Raw genomic sequence first — 18,717 nt, forward strand, 5'->3', positions numbered from 1 at the left:
TGCTGCCTTAATTTTGTGGCTTTTTTAATATTCATAATAATATTATTTTTAAATATATTATTTCTAATAATATTATTTCTAATATTATGGATGGCACCACTTTGTGAGGACGGGTCTCACCTGTCCTTTGGCGATGATGAAGAAGGTGTCGCCTTCCTCTCCCTCTCGGATGATGTACTCGCCTCTGTCGTAATAATCCTTTGGGACACAAACGACCAATCAGAGAGCAGTACGCCTCAGACAATGGCCAATCAGAGTGTCCCTCACCACGTGGAGACAGTCGGCAATACGAGACAACGTGTCCTCAGGAAGCTCCTTCAGCAGAGACACACTGAGACAGAGAGAGTGAGACAGGTGCAGCCAGGACAGGAGCCGACAGGTGTTACTACCTGTGCAGGAAGCTGCAGTGCTCCAGGTGGCGCTGCTGAGTCGTCCTCCTCATGATGAACTGAAAACTCTGTCGGTCCAAAGCCCAAACCTGAGACTGTGACACGGCTGAAAGAGTAAAAGAGTTAATCTGTAACTCCCAAAGTCTGTAAAGAAGAAAATGCTTGCCCGTTAGCCTGTTAGCCTGTTAGCCCATTAGCCTGTTAGCCCGTTAGCCTGTTAGCCTGTTGGACTGTTAGCCTGTTAGCCCATTAGCCTGTTAGCCCGTTAGCCTGTTAGCCTGTTAGACTGTTAGCCTGTTAGCCCGTTAGCCTGTTAGCCCGTTAGCCTGTTAGCCTGTTAGCCTGTTAGACTGTTAACCCGTTAGCCTGTTAGCCCGTTAGCCTGTTAGACTGTTAGACTCTTAGCCTGTTAGCCCGTTAGCCTCTTAGCTTGTTACCCTGCAAGCCCGTTAGCCTGTTAGCCTGTTAGCCCGTTAGCCTGTTAACCCGTTAGCCTGTTAGCCCGTTAGCCTGTTAGCCCGTTAGCCTGTTATCTCTCTTGTTGCATGTGTGATGTGTGAATGTGAGGCCACCCCACAGATGTATTTATCATCTTCTGGTTCGTAGATGTGGCTCGTACCTCGGACAGTGGCCGTTCTTTTGCAGTTGTACAAAATGGCCAGTTCTCCAAAAGCTGTAGCTGGAAACATCTGCCCGAGCAGCTTCCCGCCCTGCTCCACCGCCAGGACGCCCTCTGAGGAGAAGGTAGTAAACACATACGCGAGTACAGCATCTAGAACCATCTAGAACCATCTAGAACCATCTAGAACCATCTCGAACATGCAATAAAACAATCTGTTAGTGCTGCAAGTATTACATCTTAGAGAAAATATGAAGCAGAGTCTGTGGCCCAATGTCTGCACTTTTTCTACAGAGGGCGCTGTCAGGGCTAATGTACTAGCGTAGTACGGCAGTACTAGAGAAGTACTGCAGTACTAGTGTAGTAGTAATTCACCCTGGAGAGACCGTTTAGCGAGCTTTATTACGTGGGTTGTTTGGCGCTCAGACCCCGGCAGAAGACATAGTGATTATGGGCCATAAGATGTCCCCGGGGGTCCCAGTACTTTGTCCTGCAGTACTGTGTGTTACCTGTGAGTACATAGAGGAAGCCTCCCGGCACCCCCTCCTGGATGACTCTCTCTCCTGCGCTGTACTGCGTCTCGTACATACAGTCACTGATCTCCTGCAGAACATTCAGCTCCAGCTCCTTCAGGAAGTCGTTCTGCAGCAGAGCCTCCGAGATCATCAGGCGAGTTCTACAGAGAGAGAGGAGAACCTAAAGGACCTACAGGAGCACCCAGAGGACCTACAGGATCTACAGGGGCACTCAGAGGACCTGCAGGAGCACCCAGAGGATCTACAGGAGCACCCAGAGGACCTACAGGATCTACAGGGGCACTCAGAGGACCTGCAGGAGCACCCAGAGGATCTACAGGAGCACCCAGAGGACCTACAGGACCTTCAGGAGCACCCAGAGCACTCTGGGTCCTCCTCTGGTCCTCCTTTGGTCCTCCTCTGGGTCTCCTCTAGTCCTCCTCTGGTCCTCCTCTGGTCCTCCTCTGGTCCTCCTCTGGTACTCCTCTGGTCCTCCTCTAGTCCTCCTCTAGTCCTCCTCTGATCCTCCTCTGGTACTCCTCTGGTCCTCCTCTGGTCCTCCTCTGGTCCTCCTCTGGGTCTCCTCTAGTCCTCCTCTGGTCCTCCTCTGGTCCTCCTCTGGTCCTCCTCTGGGTCTCCTCTAGTCCTCCTCTGGGTCTCCTCTAGTCCTCCTCTGGTCCTCCTCTGGTCCTCCTCTGGTCCTCCTCTGGTACTCCTCTGGTCCTCCTCTAGTCCTCCTCTGGTCCTCCTCTGGTCCTCCTCTGGGTCTCCTCTAGTCCTCCTCTGGTCCTCCTCTGGGTCTCCTCTGGTCCTCCTCTGGTCCTCCTCTGGGTCTCCTCTGGTCCTCCTCTGGTCCTCCTCTAGTCCTCCTCTGGTCCTCCTCTGGGTCTCCTCTGGTCCTCCTCTGGTCCTCCTCTAGTCCTCCTCTGGTCCTCCTCTGGTCCTCCTCTGGTCCTCCTCTGGGTCTCCTCTGGTCCTCCTCTGGGTCTCCTCTAGTCCTCCTCTGGTCCTCCTCTGGTCCTCCTCTGGTCCTCCTCTGGCCCTCCTCTAGTCCTCCTCTGGTCCTCCTCTGGTCCTCCTCTGGTCCTCCTCTGGTCCTCCTCTAGTCCTCCTCTGGTCCTCCTCTGGTCCTCCTCTAGTCCTCCTCTGGTCCTCCTCTAGTCCTCCTCTGGTCCTCCTCTAGTCCTCCTCTGGTCTTCCTCTGGTCCTCCTCTGGTCCTCCTCTAGTCCTCCTCTAGTCCTCCTCTGGGTCTCCTCTAGTCCTCCTCTGGTCCTCTTCTGGGTCTCCTCTGGTCCTCCTCTGGTCCTCCTCTAGTCCTCCTCTGGTCCTCCTCTGGGTCTCCTCTAGTCCTCCTCTGGTCCTCCTCTGGTCCACCTCTAGTCCTCCTCTGGTCCTCCTCTGGTCCTCCTCTGGTCCTCCTCTGGGTCTCCTCTGGTCCTCCTCTGGTCCTCCTCTGGTCCTCCTCTGGGTCTCCTCTAGTCCTCCTCTGGTCCTCCTCTGGTCCTCCTCTGGTCCTCCTCTAGTCCTCCTCTGGTCCTCCTCTGGTCCTCCTCTGGTCCTCCTCTGGGTCTCCTCTAGTCCTCCTCTGGTCCTCCTCTGGTCCACCTCTAGTCCTCCTCTGGTCCTCCTCTGGTCCTCCTCTGGTCCTCCTCTGGGTCTCCTCTGGTCCTCCTCTGGTCCTCCTCTGGTCCTCCTCTGGGTCTCCTCTAGTCCTCCTCTGGTCCTCCTCTGGTCCTCCTCTGGTCCTCCTCTAGTCCTCCTCTGGTCCTCCTCTGGTCCTCCTCTGGTCCTCCTCTGGTCCTCCTCTAGTCCTCCTCTGGTCCTCCTCTGGACCTCCTCTGGGTCTCCTCTAGTCCTCCTCTGGTCCTCCTCTAGTCCTCCTCTGGTCCTCCTCTGGTCCTCCTCTGGTCCTCCTCTAGTCCTCCTCTAGTCCTCCTCTGGTCCTCCTCTAGTCCTCCTCTGGTCCTCCTCTAGTCCTCCTCTAGTCCTCCTCTGGTCCTCCTCTAGTCCTCCTCTGGTCCTCCTCTAGTCCTCCTCTAGTCCTCCTCTGGTCCTCCTCTAGTCCTCCTCTGGCCTCCTCTAGTCCTCCTCTGGTCCTCCTCTGGTCCTCCTCTGGTCCTCCTCTAGTCCTCCTCTGGTCCTCCTCTGGTCCTCCTCTGGGTCTCCTCTAGTCCTCCTCTGGTCCTCCTCTGGTCCTCCTCTGGTCCTCCTCTGGGTCTCCTCTAGTCCTCCTCTGGTCCTCCTCTGGTCCACCTCTAGTCCTCCTCTGGTCCTCCTCTGGTCCTCCTCTGGGTCTCCTCTGGTCCTCCTCTGGTCCTCCTCTGGTCCTCCTCTGGGTCTCCTCTAGTCCTCCTCTGGTCCTCCTCTGGTCCTCCTCTGGTCCTCCTCTAGTCCTCCTCTGGTCCTCCTCTGGTCCTCCTCTGGTCCTCCTCTGGTCCTCCTCTAGTCCTCCTCTGGTCCTCCTCTGGACCTCCTCTGGGTCTCCTCTAGTCCTCCTCTGGTCCTCCTCTAGTCCTCCTCTGGTCCTCCTCTGGTCCTCCTCTGGTCCTCCTCTAGTCCTCCTCTAGTCCTCCTCTGGTCCTCCTCTAGTCCTCCTCTGGTCCTCCTCTAGTCCTCCTCTAGTCCTCCTCTGGTCCTCCTCTAGTCCTCCTCTGGTCCTCCTCTAGTCCTCCTCTAGTCCTCCTCTGGTCCTCCTCTAGTCCTCCTCTGTCCTCCTCTGGTCCTCCTCTGGTCCTCCTCTGGTCCTCCTCTAGTCCTCCTCTGGTCCTCCTCTGGTCCTCCTCTGGGTCTCCTCTAGTCCTCCTCTGGTCCTCCTCTGGTCCTCCTCTGGTCCTCCTCTAGTCCTCTGGTCCTCCTCTGGTCCTCCTCTGGTCCTCCTCTAGTCCTCCTCTGGCCCTCCTCTGGTCCTCCTCTGGGTCTCCTCTGGTCCTCCTCTGATCCTCCTCTGGTCCTCCTCTGTGTCTCCTCTAGTCCTCCTCTGGTCTTCCTCTGGTCCTCCTCTGGTCCTCCTCTGGTCCTCCTCTAGTCCTCCTCTGGTCCTCCTCTGGTCCTCCTCTGGTCCTCCTCTAGTCCTCCTCTAGTCCTCCTCTGGTACTCCTCTGGTCCTCCTCTAGTCCTCCTCTGGTCCTCCTCTGGTCCTCCTCTGGTCCTCCTCTGGTCCTCCTCTGGGTCTCCTCTAGTCCTCCTCTGGTCCTCCTCTGGTCCTCCTCTGGTCCTCCTCTGGTCCTCCTCTGGTCCTCCTCTAGTCCTCCTCTGGTCCTCCTCTGGTCCTCCTCTAGTCCTCCTCTGGTCCTCCTCTAGTCCTCCTCTGGCCCTCCTCTGGTCCTCCTCTGGGTCTCCTCTAGTCCTCCTCTGGTCCTCCTCTGGGTCTCCTCTGGTCCTCCTCTGGTCCTCCTCTGGTCCTCCTCTGGGTCTCCTCTAGTCCTCCTCTGGTCCTCCTCTGGTCCTCCTCTAGTCCTCCTCTGGTCCTCCTCTGGTCCTCCTCTGGTCCTCCTCTAGTCCTCCTCTGGTCCTCCTCTGGTCCTCCTCTGGTCCTCCTCTGGTCCTCCTCTGGTCCTCCTCTAGTCCTCCTCTGGTCCTCCTCTGGTCCTCCTCTGGTCCTCCTCTGGGTCTCCTCTGGTCCTCCTCTGGTCCTCCTCTGGTCCTCCTTTGGTCCTCCTCTAGTCCTCCTCTGGTCCTCCTCTGGTCCTCCTCTGGTCCTCCTCTAGTCCTCCTCTGGTCCTCCTCTAGTCCTCCTCTGGTCCTCCTCTGGTCCTCCTCTGGTCCTCCTCTGGTCCTCATCTGGGTCTCCTCTGGGTCTCCTCTGGTCCTCCTCTGGTCCTCCTCTGGTCCTCCTCTGGTCCTCCTCTGGGTCTCCTCTGGTCCTCCTCTGGTCCTCCTCTAGTCCTCCTCTGGTCCTCCTCTAGTCCTCCTCTGGTCCTCCTCTGGTCCTCCTCTGGTCCTCCTCTGGGTCTCCTCTGGTCCTCCTCTGGGTCTCCTCTGGTCCTCCTCTGGTCCTCCTCTGGTCCTCCTCTGTTCCTCCTCTAGTCCTCCTCTGGTCCTCCTCTGGTCCTCCTCTGGTCCTCCTCTGGTCCTCCTCTGGTCCTCCTCTAGTCCTCCTCTGGTCCTCCTCTGGTCCTCCTCTGGTCCTCCTCTGGGTCTCCTCTGGTCCTCCTCTGGTCCTCCTCTGGGTCTCCTCTAGTCCTCCTCTGGTCCTCCTCTGGTCCTCCTCTGGTCCTCCTCTAGTCCTCTGGTCCTCCTCTGGTCCTCCTCTGGTCCTCCTCTAGTCCTCCTCTGGCCCTCCTCTGGTCCTCCTCTGGTCCTCCTCTGGGTCTCCTCTGGTCCTCCTCTGATCCTCCTCTGGTCCTCCTCTGTGTCTCCTCTAGTCCTCCTCTGGTCTTCCTCTGGTCCTCCTCTGGTCCTCCTCTGGTCCTCCTCTAGTCCTCCTCTGGTCCTCCTCTGGTCCTCCTCTGGTCCTCCTCTAGTCCTCCTCTAGTCCTCCTCTGGTCCTCCTCTGGTCCTCCTCTAGTCCTCCTCTGGTCCTCCTCTGGTCCTCCTCTGGTCCTCCTCTGGTCCTCCTCTGGGTCTCCTCTAGTCCTCCTCTGGTCCTCCTCTGGTCCTCCTCTGGTCCTCCTCTGGTCCTCCTCTGGTCCTCCTCTGGTCCTCCTCTAGTCCTCCTCTGGTCCTCCTCTGGTCCTCCTCTAGTCCTCCTCTGGTCCTCCTCTAGTCCTCCTCTGGCCCTCCTCTGGTCCTCCTCTGGGTCTCCTCTAGTCCTCCTCTGGTCCTCCTCTGGGTCTCCTCTGGTCCTCCTCTGGTCCTCCTCTGGTCCTCCTCTGGGTCTCCTCTAGTCCACCTCTGGTCCTCCTCTGGTCCTCCTCTAGTCCTCCTCTGGTCCTCCTCTGGTCCTCCTCTGGTCCTCCTCTGGTCCTCCTCTGGTCCTCCTCTGGGTCTCCTCTGGTCCTCCTCTGGTCCTCCTCTGGTCCTCCTTTGGTCCTCCTCTAGTCCTCCTCTGGTCCTCCTCTGGTCCTCCTCTGGTCCTCCTCTAGTCCTCCTCTGGTCCTCCTCTAGTCCTCCTCTGGTCCTCCTCTGGTCCTCCTCTGGTCCTCCTCTGGTCCTCATCTGGGTCTCCTCTGGGTCTCCTCTGGTCCTCCTCTGGTCCTCCTCTGGTCCTCCTCTGGTCCTCCTCTGGGTCTCCTCTGGTCCTCCTCTGGTCCTCCTCTAGTCCTCCTCTGGTCCTCCTCTAGTCCTCCTCTGGTCCTCCTCTGGTCCTCCTCTGGTCCTCCTCTGGGTCTCCTCTGGTCCTCCTCTGGGTCTCCTCTGGTCCTCCTCTGGTCCTCCTCTGGTCCTCCTCTGGTCCTCCTCTAGTCCTCCTCTGGTCCTCCTCTGGTCCTCCTCTGGTCCTCCTCTGGTCCTCCTCTGGGTCTCCTCTGGTCCTCCTCTGGTCCTCCTCTGGTCCTCCTCTGGTCCTCCTCTGGTCCTCCTCTGGGTCTCCTCTGGTCCTCCTCTGATCCTCCTCTGGTCCTCCTCTGGGTCTCCTCTAGTCCTCCTCTGGTCTTCCTCTGGTCCTCCTCTGATCCTCCTCTGGTCCTCCTCTGGTCCTCCTCTGGGTCTCCTCTAGTCCTCCTCTGGTCCTCCTCTGGTCCTCCTCTAGTCCTCCTCTGGTCCTCCTCTGGTCCTCCTCTGGTCCTCCTCTAGTCCTCCTCTGGTCCTCCTCTGGTCCTCCTCTGGTCCTCCTCTAGTCCTCCTCTGGTCCTCCTCTGGTCCTCCTCTGGTCCTCCTCTGGTCCTCCTCTGGTCCTCCTCTGGGTCTCCTCTGGTCCTCCTCTGGTCCTCCTCTGGTCCTCCTTTGGTCCTCCTCTGGTCCTCCTCTAGTCCTCCTCTGGCCCTCCTCTGGTCCTCCTCTGGTCCTCCTCTAGTCCTCCTCTGGTCCTCCTCTGGGCCTCCTCTGGTCCTCCTCTGGTCCTCCTCTGGTCCTCCTCTGGGTCTCCTCTGGTCCTCCTCTGGTCCTCCTCTGGTCCTCCTCTGGTCCTCCTCTGGGTCTCCTCTGGTCCTCCTCTGGTCCTCCTCTAGTCCTCCTCTGGTCCTCCTCTAGTCCTCCTCTGGTCCTCCTCTGGTCCTCCTCTGGTCCTCCTCTGGGTCTCCTCTGGTCCTCCTCTGGTCCTCCTCTAGTCCTCCTCTGGTCCTCCTCTGGTCCTCCTCTGGTCCTCCTCTAGTACTCCTCTGGTCCTCCTCTAGTCCTCCTCTGGTCCTCCTCTGGTCCTCCTCTGGTCCTCCTCTAGTCCTCCTCTGGTCCTCCTCTGGGTCTCCTCTAGTCCTCCTCTGGTCCTCCTCTGGGTCTCCTCTGGTCCTCCTCTGGGTCTCCTCTGGTCCTCCTCTGGTCCTCCTCTAGTCCTCCTCTGGTCCTCCTCTGGGTCTCCTCTGGTCCTCCTCTGGTCCTCCTCTAGTCCTCCTCTGGTCCTCCTCTGGTCCTCCTCTAGTCCTCCTCTGGTCCTCCTCTGGGTCTCCTCTGGTCCTCCTCTGGGTCTCCTCTAGTCCTCCTCTGGTCCTCCTCTGGTCCTCCTCTGGTCCTCCTCTGGGTCTTCTCTCGTCCTCCTCTGACCCTCCTCTGGTCCTCCTCTGGGTCTCCTCTGGTCCTCCTCTGGGTCTATTCTGGTCCTCCTCTGGTCCTCCTCTGGGTCTCCTCTAGTCCTCCTCTGGTCCTCCTCTGGTCCTCCTCTGGGTCTCCTCTAGTCCTCCTCTGGTCCTCCTCTGGTCCTCCTCTGGTCCTCCTCTAGTCCTCCTCTGGTCCTCCTCTGGTCCTCCTCTAGTCCTCCTCTGGTCCTCCTCTAGTCCTCCTCTGGTCCTCCTCTGGTCCTCCTCTGGGTCTCCTCTAGTCCTCCTCTGGTCCTCCTCTGGGTCTCCTCTGGTCCTCCTCTGGTCCTCCTCTGGTCCTCCTCTGGGTCTCCTCTAGTCCTCCTCTGGTCCTCCTCTGGTCCTCCTCTAGTCCTCCTCTGGTCCTCCTCTGGTCCTCCTCTGGTCCTCCTCTAGTCCTCCTCTGGTCCTCCTCTGGTCCTCCTCTGGTCCTCCTCTAGTCCTCCTCTGGTCCTCCTCTAGTCCTCCTCTGGTCCTCCTCTGGTCCTCCTCTGGGTCTCCTCTGGTCCTCCTCTGGACCTCCTCTGGTCCTCCTTTGGTCCTCCTCTGGTCCTCCTCTAGTCCTCCTCTGGTCCTCCTCTGGTCCTCCTCTGGTCCTCCTCTAGTCCTCCTCTGGTCCTCCTCTAGTCCTCCTCTGGTCCTCCTCTGGTCCTCCTCTGGTCCTCCTCTGGGTCTCCTCTGGGTCTCCTCTGGTCCTCCTCTGGTCCTCCTCTGGTCCTCCTCTGGGTCTCCTCTGGTCCTCCTCTAGTCCTCCTCTGGTCCTCCTCTGGTCCTCCTCTGGTCCTCCTCTGGGTCTCCTCTGGGTCTCCTCTGGTCCTCCTCTGGTCCTCCTCTGGTCCTCCTCTGGTCCTCCTCTAGTCCTCCTCTGGTCCTCCTCTGGTCCTCCTCTGGTCCTCCTCTGGTCCTCCTCTGGGTCTCCTCTGGTCCTCCTCTGGGTCTCCTCTGGTCCTCCTCTGGTCCTCCTCTGGTCCTCCTCTGGTCCTCCTCTAGTCCTCCTCTGGTCCTCCTCTGGTCCTCCTCTGGTCCTCCTCTGGGTCTCCTCTGGTCCTCCTCTGGTCCTCCTCTGGTCCTCCTCTGGTCCTCCTCTGGGTCTCCTCTGGTCCTCCTCTGGGTCTCCTCTGGTCCTCCTCTGGTCCTCCTCTGGTCCTCCTCTGGTCCTCCTTTGGTCCTCCTCTGGTCCTCCTCTAGTCCTCCTCTGGTCCTCCTCTGGTCCTCCTCTGGTCCTCCTCTAGTCCTCCTCTTGTCCTCCTCTAGTCCTCCTCTGGTCCTCCTCTGGTCCTCCTCTGGTCCTCCTCTGGTCCTCCTCTGGGTCTCCTCTGGTCCTCCTCTGGTCCTCCTCTGGTCCTCCTCTGGTCCTCCTCTGGTCCTCCTCTAGTCCTCCTCTGGTCCTCCTCTAGTCCTCCTCTGGTCCTCCTCTGGTCCTCCTCTGGTCCTCCTCTGGTCCTCCTCTGGGTCTCCTCTGGTCCTCCTCTAGTCCTCCTCTGGTCCTCCTCTGGTCCTCCTCTGGTCCTCCTCTAGTCCTCCTCTAGTCCTCCTCTGGTCCTCCTCTGGTCCTCCTCTAGTCCTCCTCTGGTCCTCCTCTGGTCCTCCTCTGGTCCTCCTCTGGTCCTCCTCTGGGTCTCCTCTAGTCCTCCTCTGGTCCTCCTCTGGTCCTCCTCTGGTCCTCCTCTGGTCCTCCTCTGGTCCTCCTCTGGTCCTCCTCTAGTCCTCCTCTGGTCCTCCTCTGGTCCTCCTCTAGTCCTCCTCTGGTCCTCCTCTAGTCCTCCTCTGGCCCTCCTCTGGTCCTCCTCTGGGTCTCCTCTAGTCCTCCTCTGGTCCTCCTCTGGGTCTCCTCTGGTCCTCCTCTGGTCCTCCTCTGGTCCTCCTCTGGGTCTCCTCTAGTCCTCCTCTGGTCCTCCTCTGGTCCTCCTCTGGTCCTCCTCTGGTCCTCCTCTGGTCCTCCTCTGGTCCTCCTCTGGTCCTCCTCTGGTCCTCCTTTGGTCCTCCTCTAGTCCTCCTCTGGTCCTCCTCTGGTCCTCCTCTGGTCCTCCTCTAGTCCTCCTCTGGTCCTCCTCTAGTCCTCCTCTGGTCCTCCTCTGGTCCTCCTCTGGTCCTCATCTGGGTCTCCTCTGGGTCTCCTCTGGTCCTCCTCTGGTCCTCCTCTGGTCCTCCTCTGGTCCTCCTCTGGGTCTCCTCTGGTCCTCCTCTGGTCCTCCTCTAGTCCTCCTCTGGTCCTCCTCTAGTCCTCCTCTGGTCCTCCTCTGGTCCTCCTCTGGGTCTCCTCTGGTCCTCCTCTGGGTCTCCTCTGGTCCTCCTCTGGTCCTCCTCTGGTCCTCCTCTGGTCCTCCTCTAGTCCTCCTCTGGTCCTCCTCTGGTCCTCCTCTGGTCCTCCTCTGGTCCTCCTCTGGTCCTCCTCTGGGTCTCCTCTGGTCCTCCTCTGGTCCTCCTCTGGTCCTCCTCTGGTCCTCCTCTGGTCCTCCTCTGGGTCTCCTCTGGTCCTCCTCTGATCCTCCTCTGGTCCTCCTCTGGGTCTCCTCTAGTCCTCCTCTGGTCTTCCTCTGGTCCTCCTCTGATCCTCCTCTGGTCCTCCTCTGGTCCTCCTCTGGGTCTCCTCTAGTCCTCCTCTGGTCCTCCTCTGGTCCTCCTCTAGTCCTCCTCTGGTCCTCCTCTGGTCCTCCTCTGGTCCTCCTCTAGTCCTCCTCTGGTCCTCCTCTGGTCCTCCTCTGGTCCTCCTCTAGTCCTCCTCTGGTCCTCCTCTGGTCCTCCTCTGGTCCTCCTCTGGTCCTCCTCTGGTCCTCCTCTGGGTCTCCTCTGGTCCTCCTCTGGTCCTCCTCTGGTCCTCCTTTGGTCCTCCTCTGGTCCTCCTCTAGTCCTCCTCTGGCCCTCCTCTGGTCCTCCTCTGGTCCTCCTCTAGTCCTCCTCTGGTCCTCCTCTGGGCCTCCTCTGGTCCTCCTCTGGTCCTCCTCTGGTCCTCCTCTGGGTCTCCTCTGGTCCTCCTCTGGTCCTCCTCTGGTCCTCCTCTGGTCCTCCTCTGGGTCTCCTCTGGTCCTCCTCTGGTCCTCCTCTAGTCCTCCTCTGGTCCTCCTCTGGTCCTCCTCTGGTCCTCCTCTGGGTCTCCTCTGGTCCTCCTCTGGTCCTCCTCTAGTCCTCCTCTGGTCCTCCTCTGGGTCTCCTCTGGTCCTCCTCTGGGTCTCCTCTAGTCCTCCTCTGGTCCTCCTCTGGTCCTCCTCTGGTCCTCCTCTGGGTCTTCTCTCGTCCTCCTCTGACCCTCCTCTGGTCCTCCTCTGGGTCTCCTCTGGTCCTCCTCTGGGTCTATTCTGGTCCTCCTCTGGTCCTCCTCTGGGTCTATTCTGGTCCTCCTCTGGGTCTCCTCTGGTCCTCCTCTGGTCCTCCTCTGGTCCTCCTCTGGGTCTCCTCTAGTCCTCCTCTGGTCCTCCTCTGGTCCTCCTCTGGTCCTCCTCTGGTCCTCCTCTAGTCCTCCTCTGGTCCTCCTCTGGTCCTCCTCTGGTCCTCCTCTAGTCCTCCTCTGGTCCTCCTCTGGTCCTCCTCTGGTCCTCCTCTAGTCCTCCTCTGGTCCTCCTCTAGTCCTCCTCTGGTCCTCCTCTGGTCCTCCTCTGGGTCTCCTCTGGTCCTCCTCTGGACCTCCTCTGGTCCTCCTTTGGTCCTCCTCTGGTCCTCCTCTAGTCCTCCTCTGGTCCTCCTCTGGTCCTCCTCTGGTCCTCCTCTAGTCCTCCTCTGGTCCTCCTCTAGTCCTCCTCTGGTCCTCCTCTGGTCCTCCTCTGGTCCTCCTCTGGGTCTCCTCTGGGTCTCCTCTGGTCCTCCTCTGGTCCTCCTCTGGTCCTCCTCTGGGTCTCCTCTGGTCCTCCTCTGGTCCTCCTCTAGTCCTCCTCTGGTCCTCCTCTGGTCCTCCTCTGGTCCTCCTCTGGTCCTCCTCTGGGTCTCCTCTGGTCCTCCTCTGGGTCTCCTCTGGTCCTCCTCTGGTCCTCCTCTGGTCCTCCTCTGGTCCTCCTCTAGTCCTCCTCTGGTCCTCCTCTGGTCCTCCTCTGGTCCTCCTCTGGGTCTCCTCTGGTCCTCCTCTGGTCCTCCTCTGGTCCTCCTCTGGTCCTCCTCTGGGTCTCCTCTGGTCCTCCTCTGGGTCTCCTCTGGTCCTCCTCTGGTCCTCCTCTGGTCCTCCTCTGGTCCTCCTCTGGTCCTCCTCTAGTCCTCCTCTGGTCCTCCTCTGGTCCTCCTCTGGTCCTCCTCTAGTCCTCCTCTGGTCCTCCTCTGGTCCTCCTCTGGTCCTCCTCTGGTCCTCCTCTGGTCCTCCTCTGGTCCTCCTCTGGGTCTCCTCTGGTCCTCCTCTGGTCCTCCTCTGGTCCTCCTCTGGTCCTCCTCTGGGTCTCCTCTAGTCCTCCTCTGGTCCTCCTCTGGTCCTCCTCTGGTCCTCCTATGGTCCTCCTCTGGGTCTCCTCTAGTCCTCCTCTGGTCCTCCTCTGGTCCTCCTCTGGTCCTCCTCTGGTCCTCCTCTGGTCCTCCTCTGGGTCTCCTCTGGTCCTCCTCTGGTCCTCCTCTGGGTCTCCTCTGGCCCTCCTCTAGTCCTCCTCTGGTCCTCCTCTGGTCCTCCTCTGGTCCTCCTCTGGTCCTCCTCTGGTCCTCCTCTGGGTCTCCTCTGGTCCTCCTCTGGTCCTCCTCTGGGTCTCCTCTAGTCCTCCTCTGGTCCTCCTCTGGTCCTCCTCTGGTCCTCCTCTGGTCCTCCTCCTCTGGGTCTCCTCTGGTCCTCCTCTGGTCCTCCTCTGGTCCTCCTCTGGTCCTCCTCTGGTCTCCTCTGGTCCTCCTCTGGGTCTCCTCTGGTCCTCCTCTGGTCCTCCTCTGGTCCTCCTTTGGTCCTCCTCTGGTCCTCCTCTAGTCCTCCTCTGGTCCTCCTCTGGTCCTCCTCTGTCCTCCTCTAGTCCTCCTCTGGTCCTCCTCTAGTCCTCCTCTGGTCCTCCTCTGGTCCTCCTCTGGTCCTCCTCTGGGTCTCCTCTGGTCCTCCTCTGGTCCTCCTCTGGTCCTCCTCTGGGTCTCCTCTAGGTCCTCCTCTGGTCCTCCTCTGTCCTCCTCTGGTCCTCCTCTGGGTCTCCTCTAGTCCTCCTCTGGTCCTCCTCTGGTCCTCCTCTGGTCCTCCTCTAGTCCTCCTCTGGTCCTCCTCTGGTCCTCCTCTGGTCCTCCTCTGGTCCTCCTCTGGTCCTCCTCTGGTCCTCCTCTGGTCCTCCTCTGGTCTCCTTTGGTCCTCCTCTAGTCCTCCTCTGGTCCTCCTCTGGTCCTCCTCTGGTCCTCCTCTAGTCCTCCTCTGGTCCTCCTCTAGTCCTCCTCTGGTCCTCCTCTGGTCCTCCTCTGGTCCTCCTCTGGTCCTCCTCTGGGTCTCCTCTGGGTCTCCTCTGGTCCTCCTCTGGTCCTCCTCTGGTCCTCCTCTGGGTCTCCTCTGGTCCTCCTCTGGTCCTCCTCTAGTCCTCCTCTGGTCCTCCTCTAGTCCTCCTCTGGTCCTCCTCTGGTCCTCCTCTGGTCCTCCTCTGGGTCTCCTCTGGTCCTCCTCTGGGTCTCCTCTGGTCCTCCTCTGGTCCTCCTCTGGTCCTCCTCTGGTCCTCCTCTAGTCCTCCTCTGGTCCTCCTCTGGTCCTCCTCTGGTCCTCCTCTGGGTCTCCTCTGGTCCTCCTCTGGTCCTCCTCTGGTCCTCCTCTGGTCCTCCTCTGGTCCTCCTCTGGTCCTCCTCTGGGTCTCCTCTGGTCCTCCTCTGATCCTCCTCTGGTCCTCCTCTGGGTCTCCTCTAGTCCTCCTCTGGTCTTCCTCTGGTCCTCCTCTGGTCCTCCTCTGGTCCTCCTCTGGTCCTCTTCTGGGTCTCCTCTAGTCCTCCTCTGGTCCTCCTCTGGTCCTCCTCTAGTCCTCCTCTGGTCCTCCTCTGGTCCTCCTCTGGTCCTCCTCTAGTCCTCCTCTGGTCCTCCTCTGGTCCTCCTCTGGTCCTCCTCTAGTCCTCCTCTGGTCCTCCTCTAGTCCTCCTCTGGTCCTCCTCTGGTCCTCCTCTGGTCCTCCTCTGGTCCTCCTCTGGTCCTCCTCTGGGTCTCCTCTGGTCCTCCTCTGGTCCTCCTCTGGTCCTCCTTTGGTCCTCCTCTGGTCCTCCTCTAGTCCTCCTCTGGCCCTCCTCTGGTCCTCCTCTGGTCCTCCTCTAGTCCTCCTCTGGTCCTCCTCTGGGCCTCCTCTGGTCCTCCTCTGGTCCTCCTCTGGTCCTCCTCTGGGTCTCCTCTGGTCCTCCTCTGGTCCTCCTCTGGTCCTCCTCTGGTCCTCCTCTGGGTCTCCTCTGGTCCTCCTCTGGTCCTCCTCTAGTCCTCCTCTGGTCCTCCTCTAGTCCTCCTCTGGTCCTCCTCTGGTCCTCCTCTGGTCCTCCTCTGGGTCTCCTCTGGTCCTCCTCTGGTCCTCCTCTAGTCCTCCTCTGGTCCTCCTCTGGTCCTCCTCTGGTCCTCCTCTAGTACTCCTCTGGTCCTCCTCTAGTCCTCCTCTGGTCCTCCTCTGGTCCTCCTCTGGTCCTCCTCTAGTCCTCCTCTGGTCCTCCTCTGGGTCTCCTCTAGTCCTCCTCTGGTCCTCCTCTGGGTCTCCTCTGGTCCTCCTCTGGGTCTCCTCTGGTCCTCCTCTTGTCCTCCTCTAGTCCTCCTCTGGTCCTCCTCTGGGTCTCCTCTGGTCCTCCTCTGGTCCTCCTCTAGTCCTCCTCTGGTCCTCCTCTGGTCCTCCTCTAGTCCTCCTCTGGTCCTCCTCTGGGTCTCCTCTGGTCCTCCTCTGGGTCTCCTCTGGTCCTCCTCTGGTCCTCCTCTAGTCCTCCTCTGGTCCTCCTCTGGTCCTCCTCTAGTCCTCCTCTGGTCCTCCTCTGGGTCTCCTCTAGTCCTCCTCTGGTCCTCCTCTGGTCCTCCTCTGGTCCTCCTCTGGGTCTTCTCTCGTCCTCCTCTGACCCTCCTCTGGTCCTCCTCTGGGTCTTCTCTCGTCCTCCTCTGACCCTCCTCTGGTCCTCCTCTGGGTCTCCTCTGGTCCTCCTCTGGGTCTATTCTGGTCCTCCTCTGGTCCTCCTCTGGGTCTCCTCTAGTCCTCCTCTGGTCCTCCTCTGGTCCTCCTCTGGGTCTCCTCTAGTCCTCCTCTGGTCCTCCTCTGGTCCTCCTCTGGTCCTCCTCTAGTCCTCCTCTGGTCCTCCTCTGGTCCTCCTCTAGTCCTCCTCTGGTCCTCCTCTAGTCCTCCTCTGGTCCTCCTCTGGTCCTCCTCTGGGTCTCCTCTAGTCCTCCTCTGGTCCTCCTCTGGGTCTCCTCTGGTCCTCCTCTGGTCCTCCTCTGGTCCTCCTCTGGGTCTCCTCTAGTCCTCCTCTGGTCCTCCTCTGGTCCTCCTCTAGTCCTCCTCTGGTCCTCCTCTGGTCCTCCTCTGGTCCTCCTCTAGTCCTCCTCTGGTCCTCCTCTGGTCCTCCTCTGGTCCTCCTCTAGTCCTCCTCTGGTCCTCCTCTAGTCCTCCTCTGGTCCTCCTCTGGTCCTCCTCTGGGTCTCCTCTGGTCCTCCTCTGGACCTCCTCTGGTCCTTCTTTGGTCCTCCTCTGGTCCTCCTCTAGTCCTCCTCTGGTCCTCCTCTGGTCCTCCTCTGGTCCTCCTCTAGTCCTCCTCTGGTCCTCCTCTAGTCCTCCTCTGGTCCTCCTCTGGTCCTCCTCTGGTCCTCCTCTGGGTCTCCTCTGGGTCTCCTCTGGTCCTCCTCTGGTCCTCCTCTGGTCCTCCTCTGGGTCTCCTCTGGTCCTCCTCTGGTCCTCCTCTAGTCCTCCTCTGGTCCTCCTCTGGTCCTCCTCTGGTCCTCCTCTGGTCCTCCTCTGGGTCTCCTCTGGTCCTCCTCTGGGTCTCCTCTGGTCCTCCTCTGGTCCTCCTCTGGTCCTCCTCTGGTCCTCCTTTGGTCCTCCTCTGGTCCTCCTCTAGTCCTCCTCTGGTCCTCCTCTGGTCCTCCTCTGGTCCTCCTCTAGTCCTCCTCTGGTCCTCCTCTAGTCCTCCTCTGGTCCTCCTCTGGTCCTCCTCTGGTCCTCCTCTGGGTCTCCTCTGGTCCTCCTCTGGTCCTCCTCTGGTCCTCCTCTGGTCCTCCTCTGGGTCTCCTCTAGTCCTCCTCTGGTCCTCCTCTGGTCCTCCTCTGGTCCTCCTCTGGTCCTCCTCTGGGTCTCCTCTAGTCCTCCTCTGGTCCTCCTCTGGTCCTCCTCTGGTCCTCCTCTGGTCCTCCTCTGGTCCTCCTCTGGGTCTCCTCTGGTCCTCCTCTGGTCCTCCTCTGGGTCTCCTCTGGTCCTCCTCTAGTCCTCCTCTGGTCCTCCTCTGGTCCTCCTCTGGTCCTCCTCTGGTCCTCCTCTGGGTCTCCTCTGGTCCTCCTCTGGTCCTCCTCTGGGTCTCCTCTGGTCCTCCTCTAGTCCTCCTCTGGTCCTCCTCTGGTCCTCCTCTGGTCCTCCTCTGGTCCTCCTCTAGTCCTCCTCTGGTCCTCCTCTGGTCCTCCTCTGGTCCTCCTCTGGTCCTCCTCTGGTCCTCCTCTAGTCCTCCTCTGGTCCTCCTCTGGTCCTCCTCTGGGTCTCCTCTGGTCCTCCTCTGGTCCTCCTCTGGTCCTCCTCTGGGTCTCCTCTAGTCCTCCTCTGGTCCTCCTCTGGTCCTCCTCTGGTCCTCCTCTGGTCCTCCTCTGGGTCTCCTCTAGTCCTCCTCTGGTCCTCCTCTGGTCCTCCTCTGGTCCTCCTCTGGTCCTCCTCTGGTCCTCCTCTGGTCCTCCTCTGGGTCTCCTCTGGTCCTCCTCTGGTCCTCCTCTGGGTCTCCTCTGGTCCTCCTCTAGTCCTCCTCTGGTCCTCCTCTGGTCCTCCTCTGGTCCTCCTCTGGTCCTCCTCTGGTCCTCCTCTAGTCCTCCTCTGGTCCTCCTCTGGTCCTCCTCTGGTCCTCCTCTGGGTCTCCTCTGGTCCTCCTCTGGTCCTCCTCTGGTCCTCCTCTGGTCCTCCTCTGGGTCTCCTCTGGTCCTCCTCTGGGTCTCCTCTGGTCCTCCTCTGGTCCTCCTCTGGTCCTCCTTTGGTCCTCCTCTGGTCCTCCTCTAGTCCTCCTCTGGTCCTCCTCTGGTCCTCCTCTGGTCCTCCTCTAGTCCTCCTCTGGTCCTCCTCTAGTCCTCCTCTGGTCCTCCTCTGGTCCTCCTCTGGTCCTCCTCTGGTCCTCCTCTGGGTCTCCTCTGGTCCTCCTCTGGTCCTCCTCTGGTCCTCCTCTGGGTCTCCTCTAGTCCTCCTCTGGTCCTCCTCTGGTCCTCCTCTGGTCCTCCTCTGGTCCTCCTCTGGGTCTCCTCTAGTCCTCCTCTGGTCCTCCTCTGGTCCTCCTCTAGTCCTCCTCTGGTCCTCCTCTGGTCCTCCTCTGGTCCTCCTCTGGTCCTCCTCTGGGTCTCCTCTGGTCCTCCTCTGGTCCTCCTCTGGGTCTCCTCTGGTCCTCCTCTAGTCCTCCTCTGGTCCTCCACTGGTCCTCCTCTGGTCCTCCTCTGGTCCTCCTCTGGTCCTCCTCTGGGTCTCCTCTGGTCCTCCTCTGGGTCTCCTCTGGTCCTCCTCTGGTCCTCCTCTGGTCCTCCTCTGGTCCTCCTCTGGTCCTCCTCTGGTCCTCCTCTGGTCCTCCTCTGGTCCTCCTCTGGTCCTCCTCTAGTCCTCCTCTGGTCCTCCTCTAGTCCTCCTCTTGTCCTCCTCTGGTCCTCCTCTGGTCCTCCTCTGGTCCTCCTCTGGGTCTCCTCTAGTCCTCCTCTGGTCCTCCTCTGGTCCTCCTCTGGTCCTCCTCTGGTCCTCCTCTGGGTCTCCTCTAGTCCTCCTCTGGTCCTCCTCTGGTCCTCCTCTAGTCCTCCTCTGGTCCTCCTCTGGTCCTCCTCTGGTCCTCCTCTGGTCCTCCTCTGGTCCTCCTCTGGGTCTCCTCTGGTCCTCCTCTGGTCCTCCTCTGGGTCTCCTCTGGTCCTCCTCTAGTCCTCCTCTGGTCCTCCTCTGGTCCTCCTCTGGTCCTCCTCTGGTCCTCCTCTGGTCCTCCTCTAGTCCTCCTCTGGTCCTCCTCTGGTCCTCCTCTGGTCCTCCTCTGGGTCTCCTCTGGTCCTCCTCTGGTCCTCCTCTGGTCCTCCTCTGGTCCTCCTCTGGGTCTCCTCTGGTCCTCCTCTGGGTCTCCTCTGGTCCTCCTCTGGTCCTCCTCTGGTCCTCCTTTGGTCCTCCTCTGGTCCTCCTCTAGTCCTCCTCTGGTCCTCCTCTGGTCCTCCTCTGGTCCTCCTCTAGTCCTCCTCTGGTCCTCCTCTAGTCCTCCTCTGGTCCTCCTCTGGTCCTCCTCTGGTCCTCCTCTGGTCCTCCTCTGGGTCTCCTCTGGTCCTCCTCTGGTCCTCCTCTGGTCCTCCTCTAGTCCTCCTCTGGTCCTCCTCTGGTCCTCCTCTGGTCCTCCTCTGGTCCTCCTCTGGGTCTCCTCTAGTCCTCCTCTGGTCCTCCTCTGGTCCTCCTCTGGTCCTCCTCTGGTCCTCCTCTGGTCCTCCTCTGGGTCTCCTCTGGTCCTCCTCTGGTCCTCCTCTGGGTCTCCTCTGGTCCTCCTCTAGTCCTCCTCTGGTCCTCCTCTGGTCCTCCTCTGGTCC

General features: G+C 60.6%; 1 protein-coding gene across 1 annotated transcript in view; it reads right to left on the bottom strand.

Annotated features, from left to right (window-relative positions):
- The window catches only part of prkg2l (protein kinase cGMP-dependent 2, like), a 213,539-nt gene that overhangs the window by 193,785 nt on the left and 1,037 nt on the right, over nucleotides 1-18,717 (bottom strand). The window contains exons 2-6 of the mRNA XM_072436872.1: nucleotides 1,518-1,684; nucleotides 1,009-1,122; nucleotides 390-495; nucleotides 268-331; nucleotides 121-198 (exon numbers count right to left, since the gene is read on the bottom strand). Coding sequence (XP_072292973.1) covers nucleotides 121-198; nucleotides 268-331; nucleotides 390-495; nucleotides 1,009-1,122; nucleotides 1,518-1,674 — 519 coding nt within the window. The 5' untranslated portion in view covers nucleotides 1,675-1,684. The remainder of the gene's footprint in view (nucleotides 1-120; nucleotides 199-267; nucleotides 332-389; nucleotides 496-1,008; nucleotides 1,123-1,517; nucleotides 1,685-18,717) is intronic.

The sequence above is a fragment of the Eucyclogobius newberryi genome, unplaced genomic scaffold, assembly GCF_026437365.1.
Source record: "Eucyclogobius newberryi isolate DKJ021-1_F unplaced genomic scaffold, fEucNew1.0.hap1 SCAF_8, whole genome shotgun sequence".
NCBI classification, from domain to species: domain Eukaryota; kingdom Metazoa; phylum Chordata; class Actinopteri; order Gobiiformes; family Gobiidae; genus Eucyclogobius; species Eucyclogobius newberryi.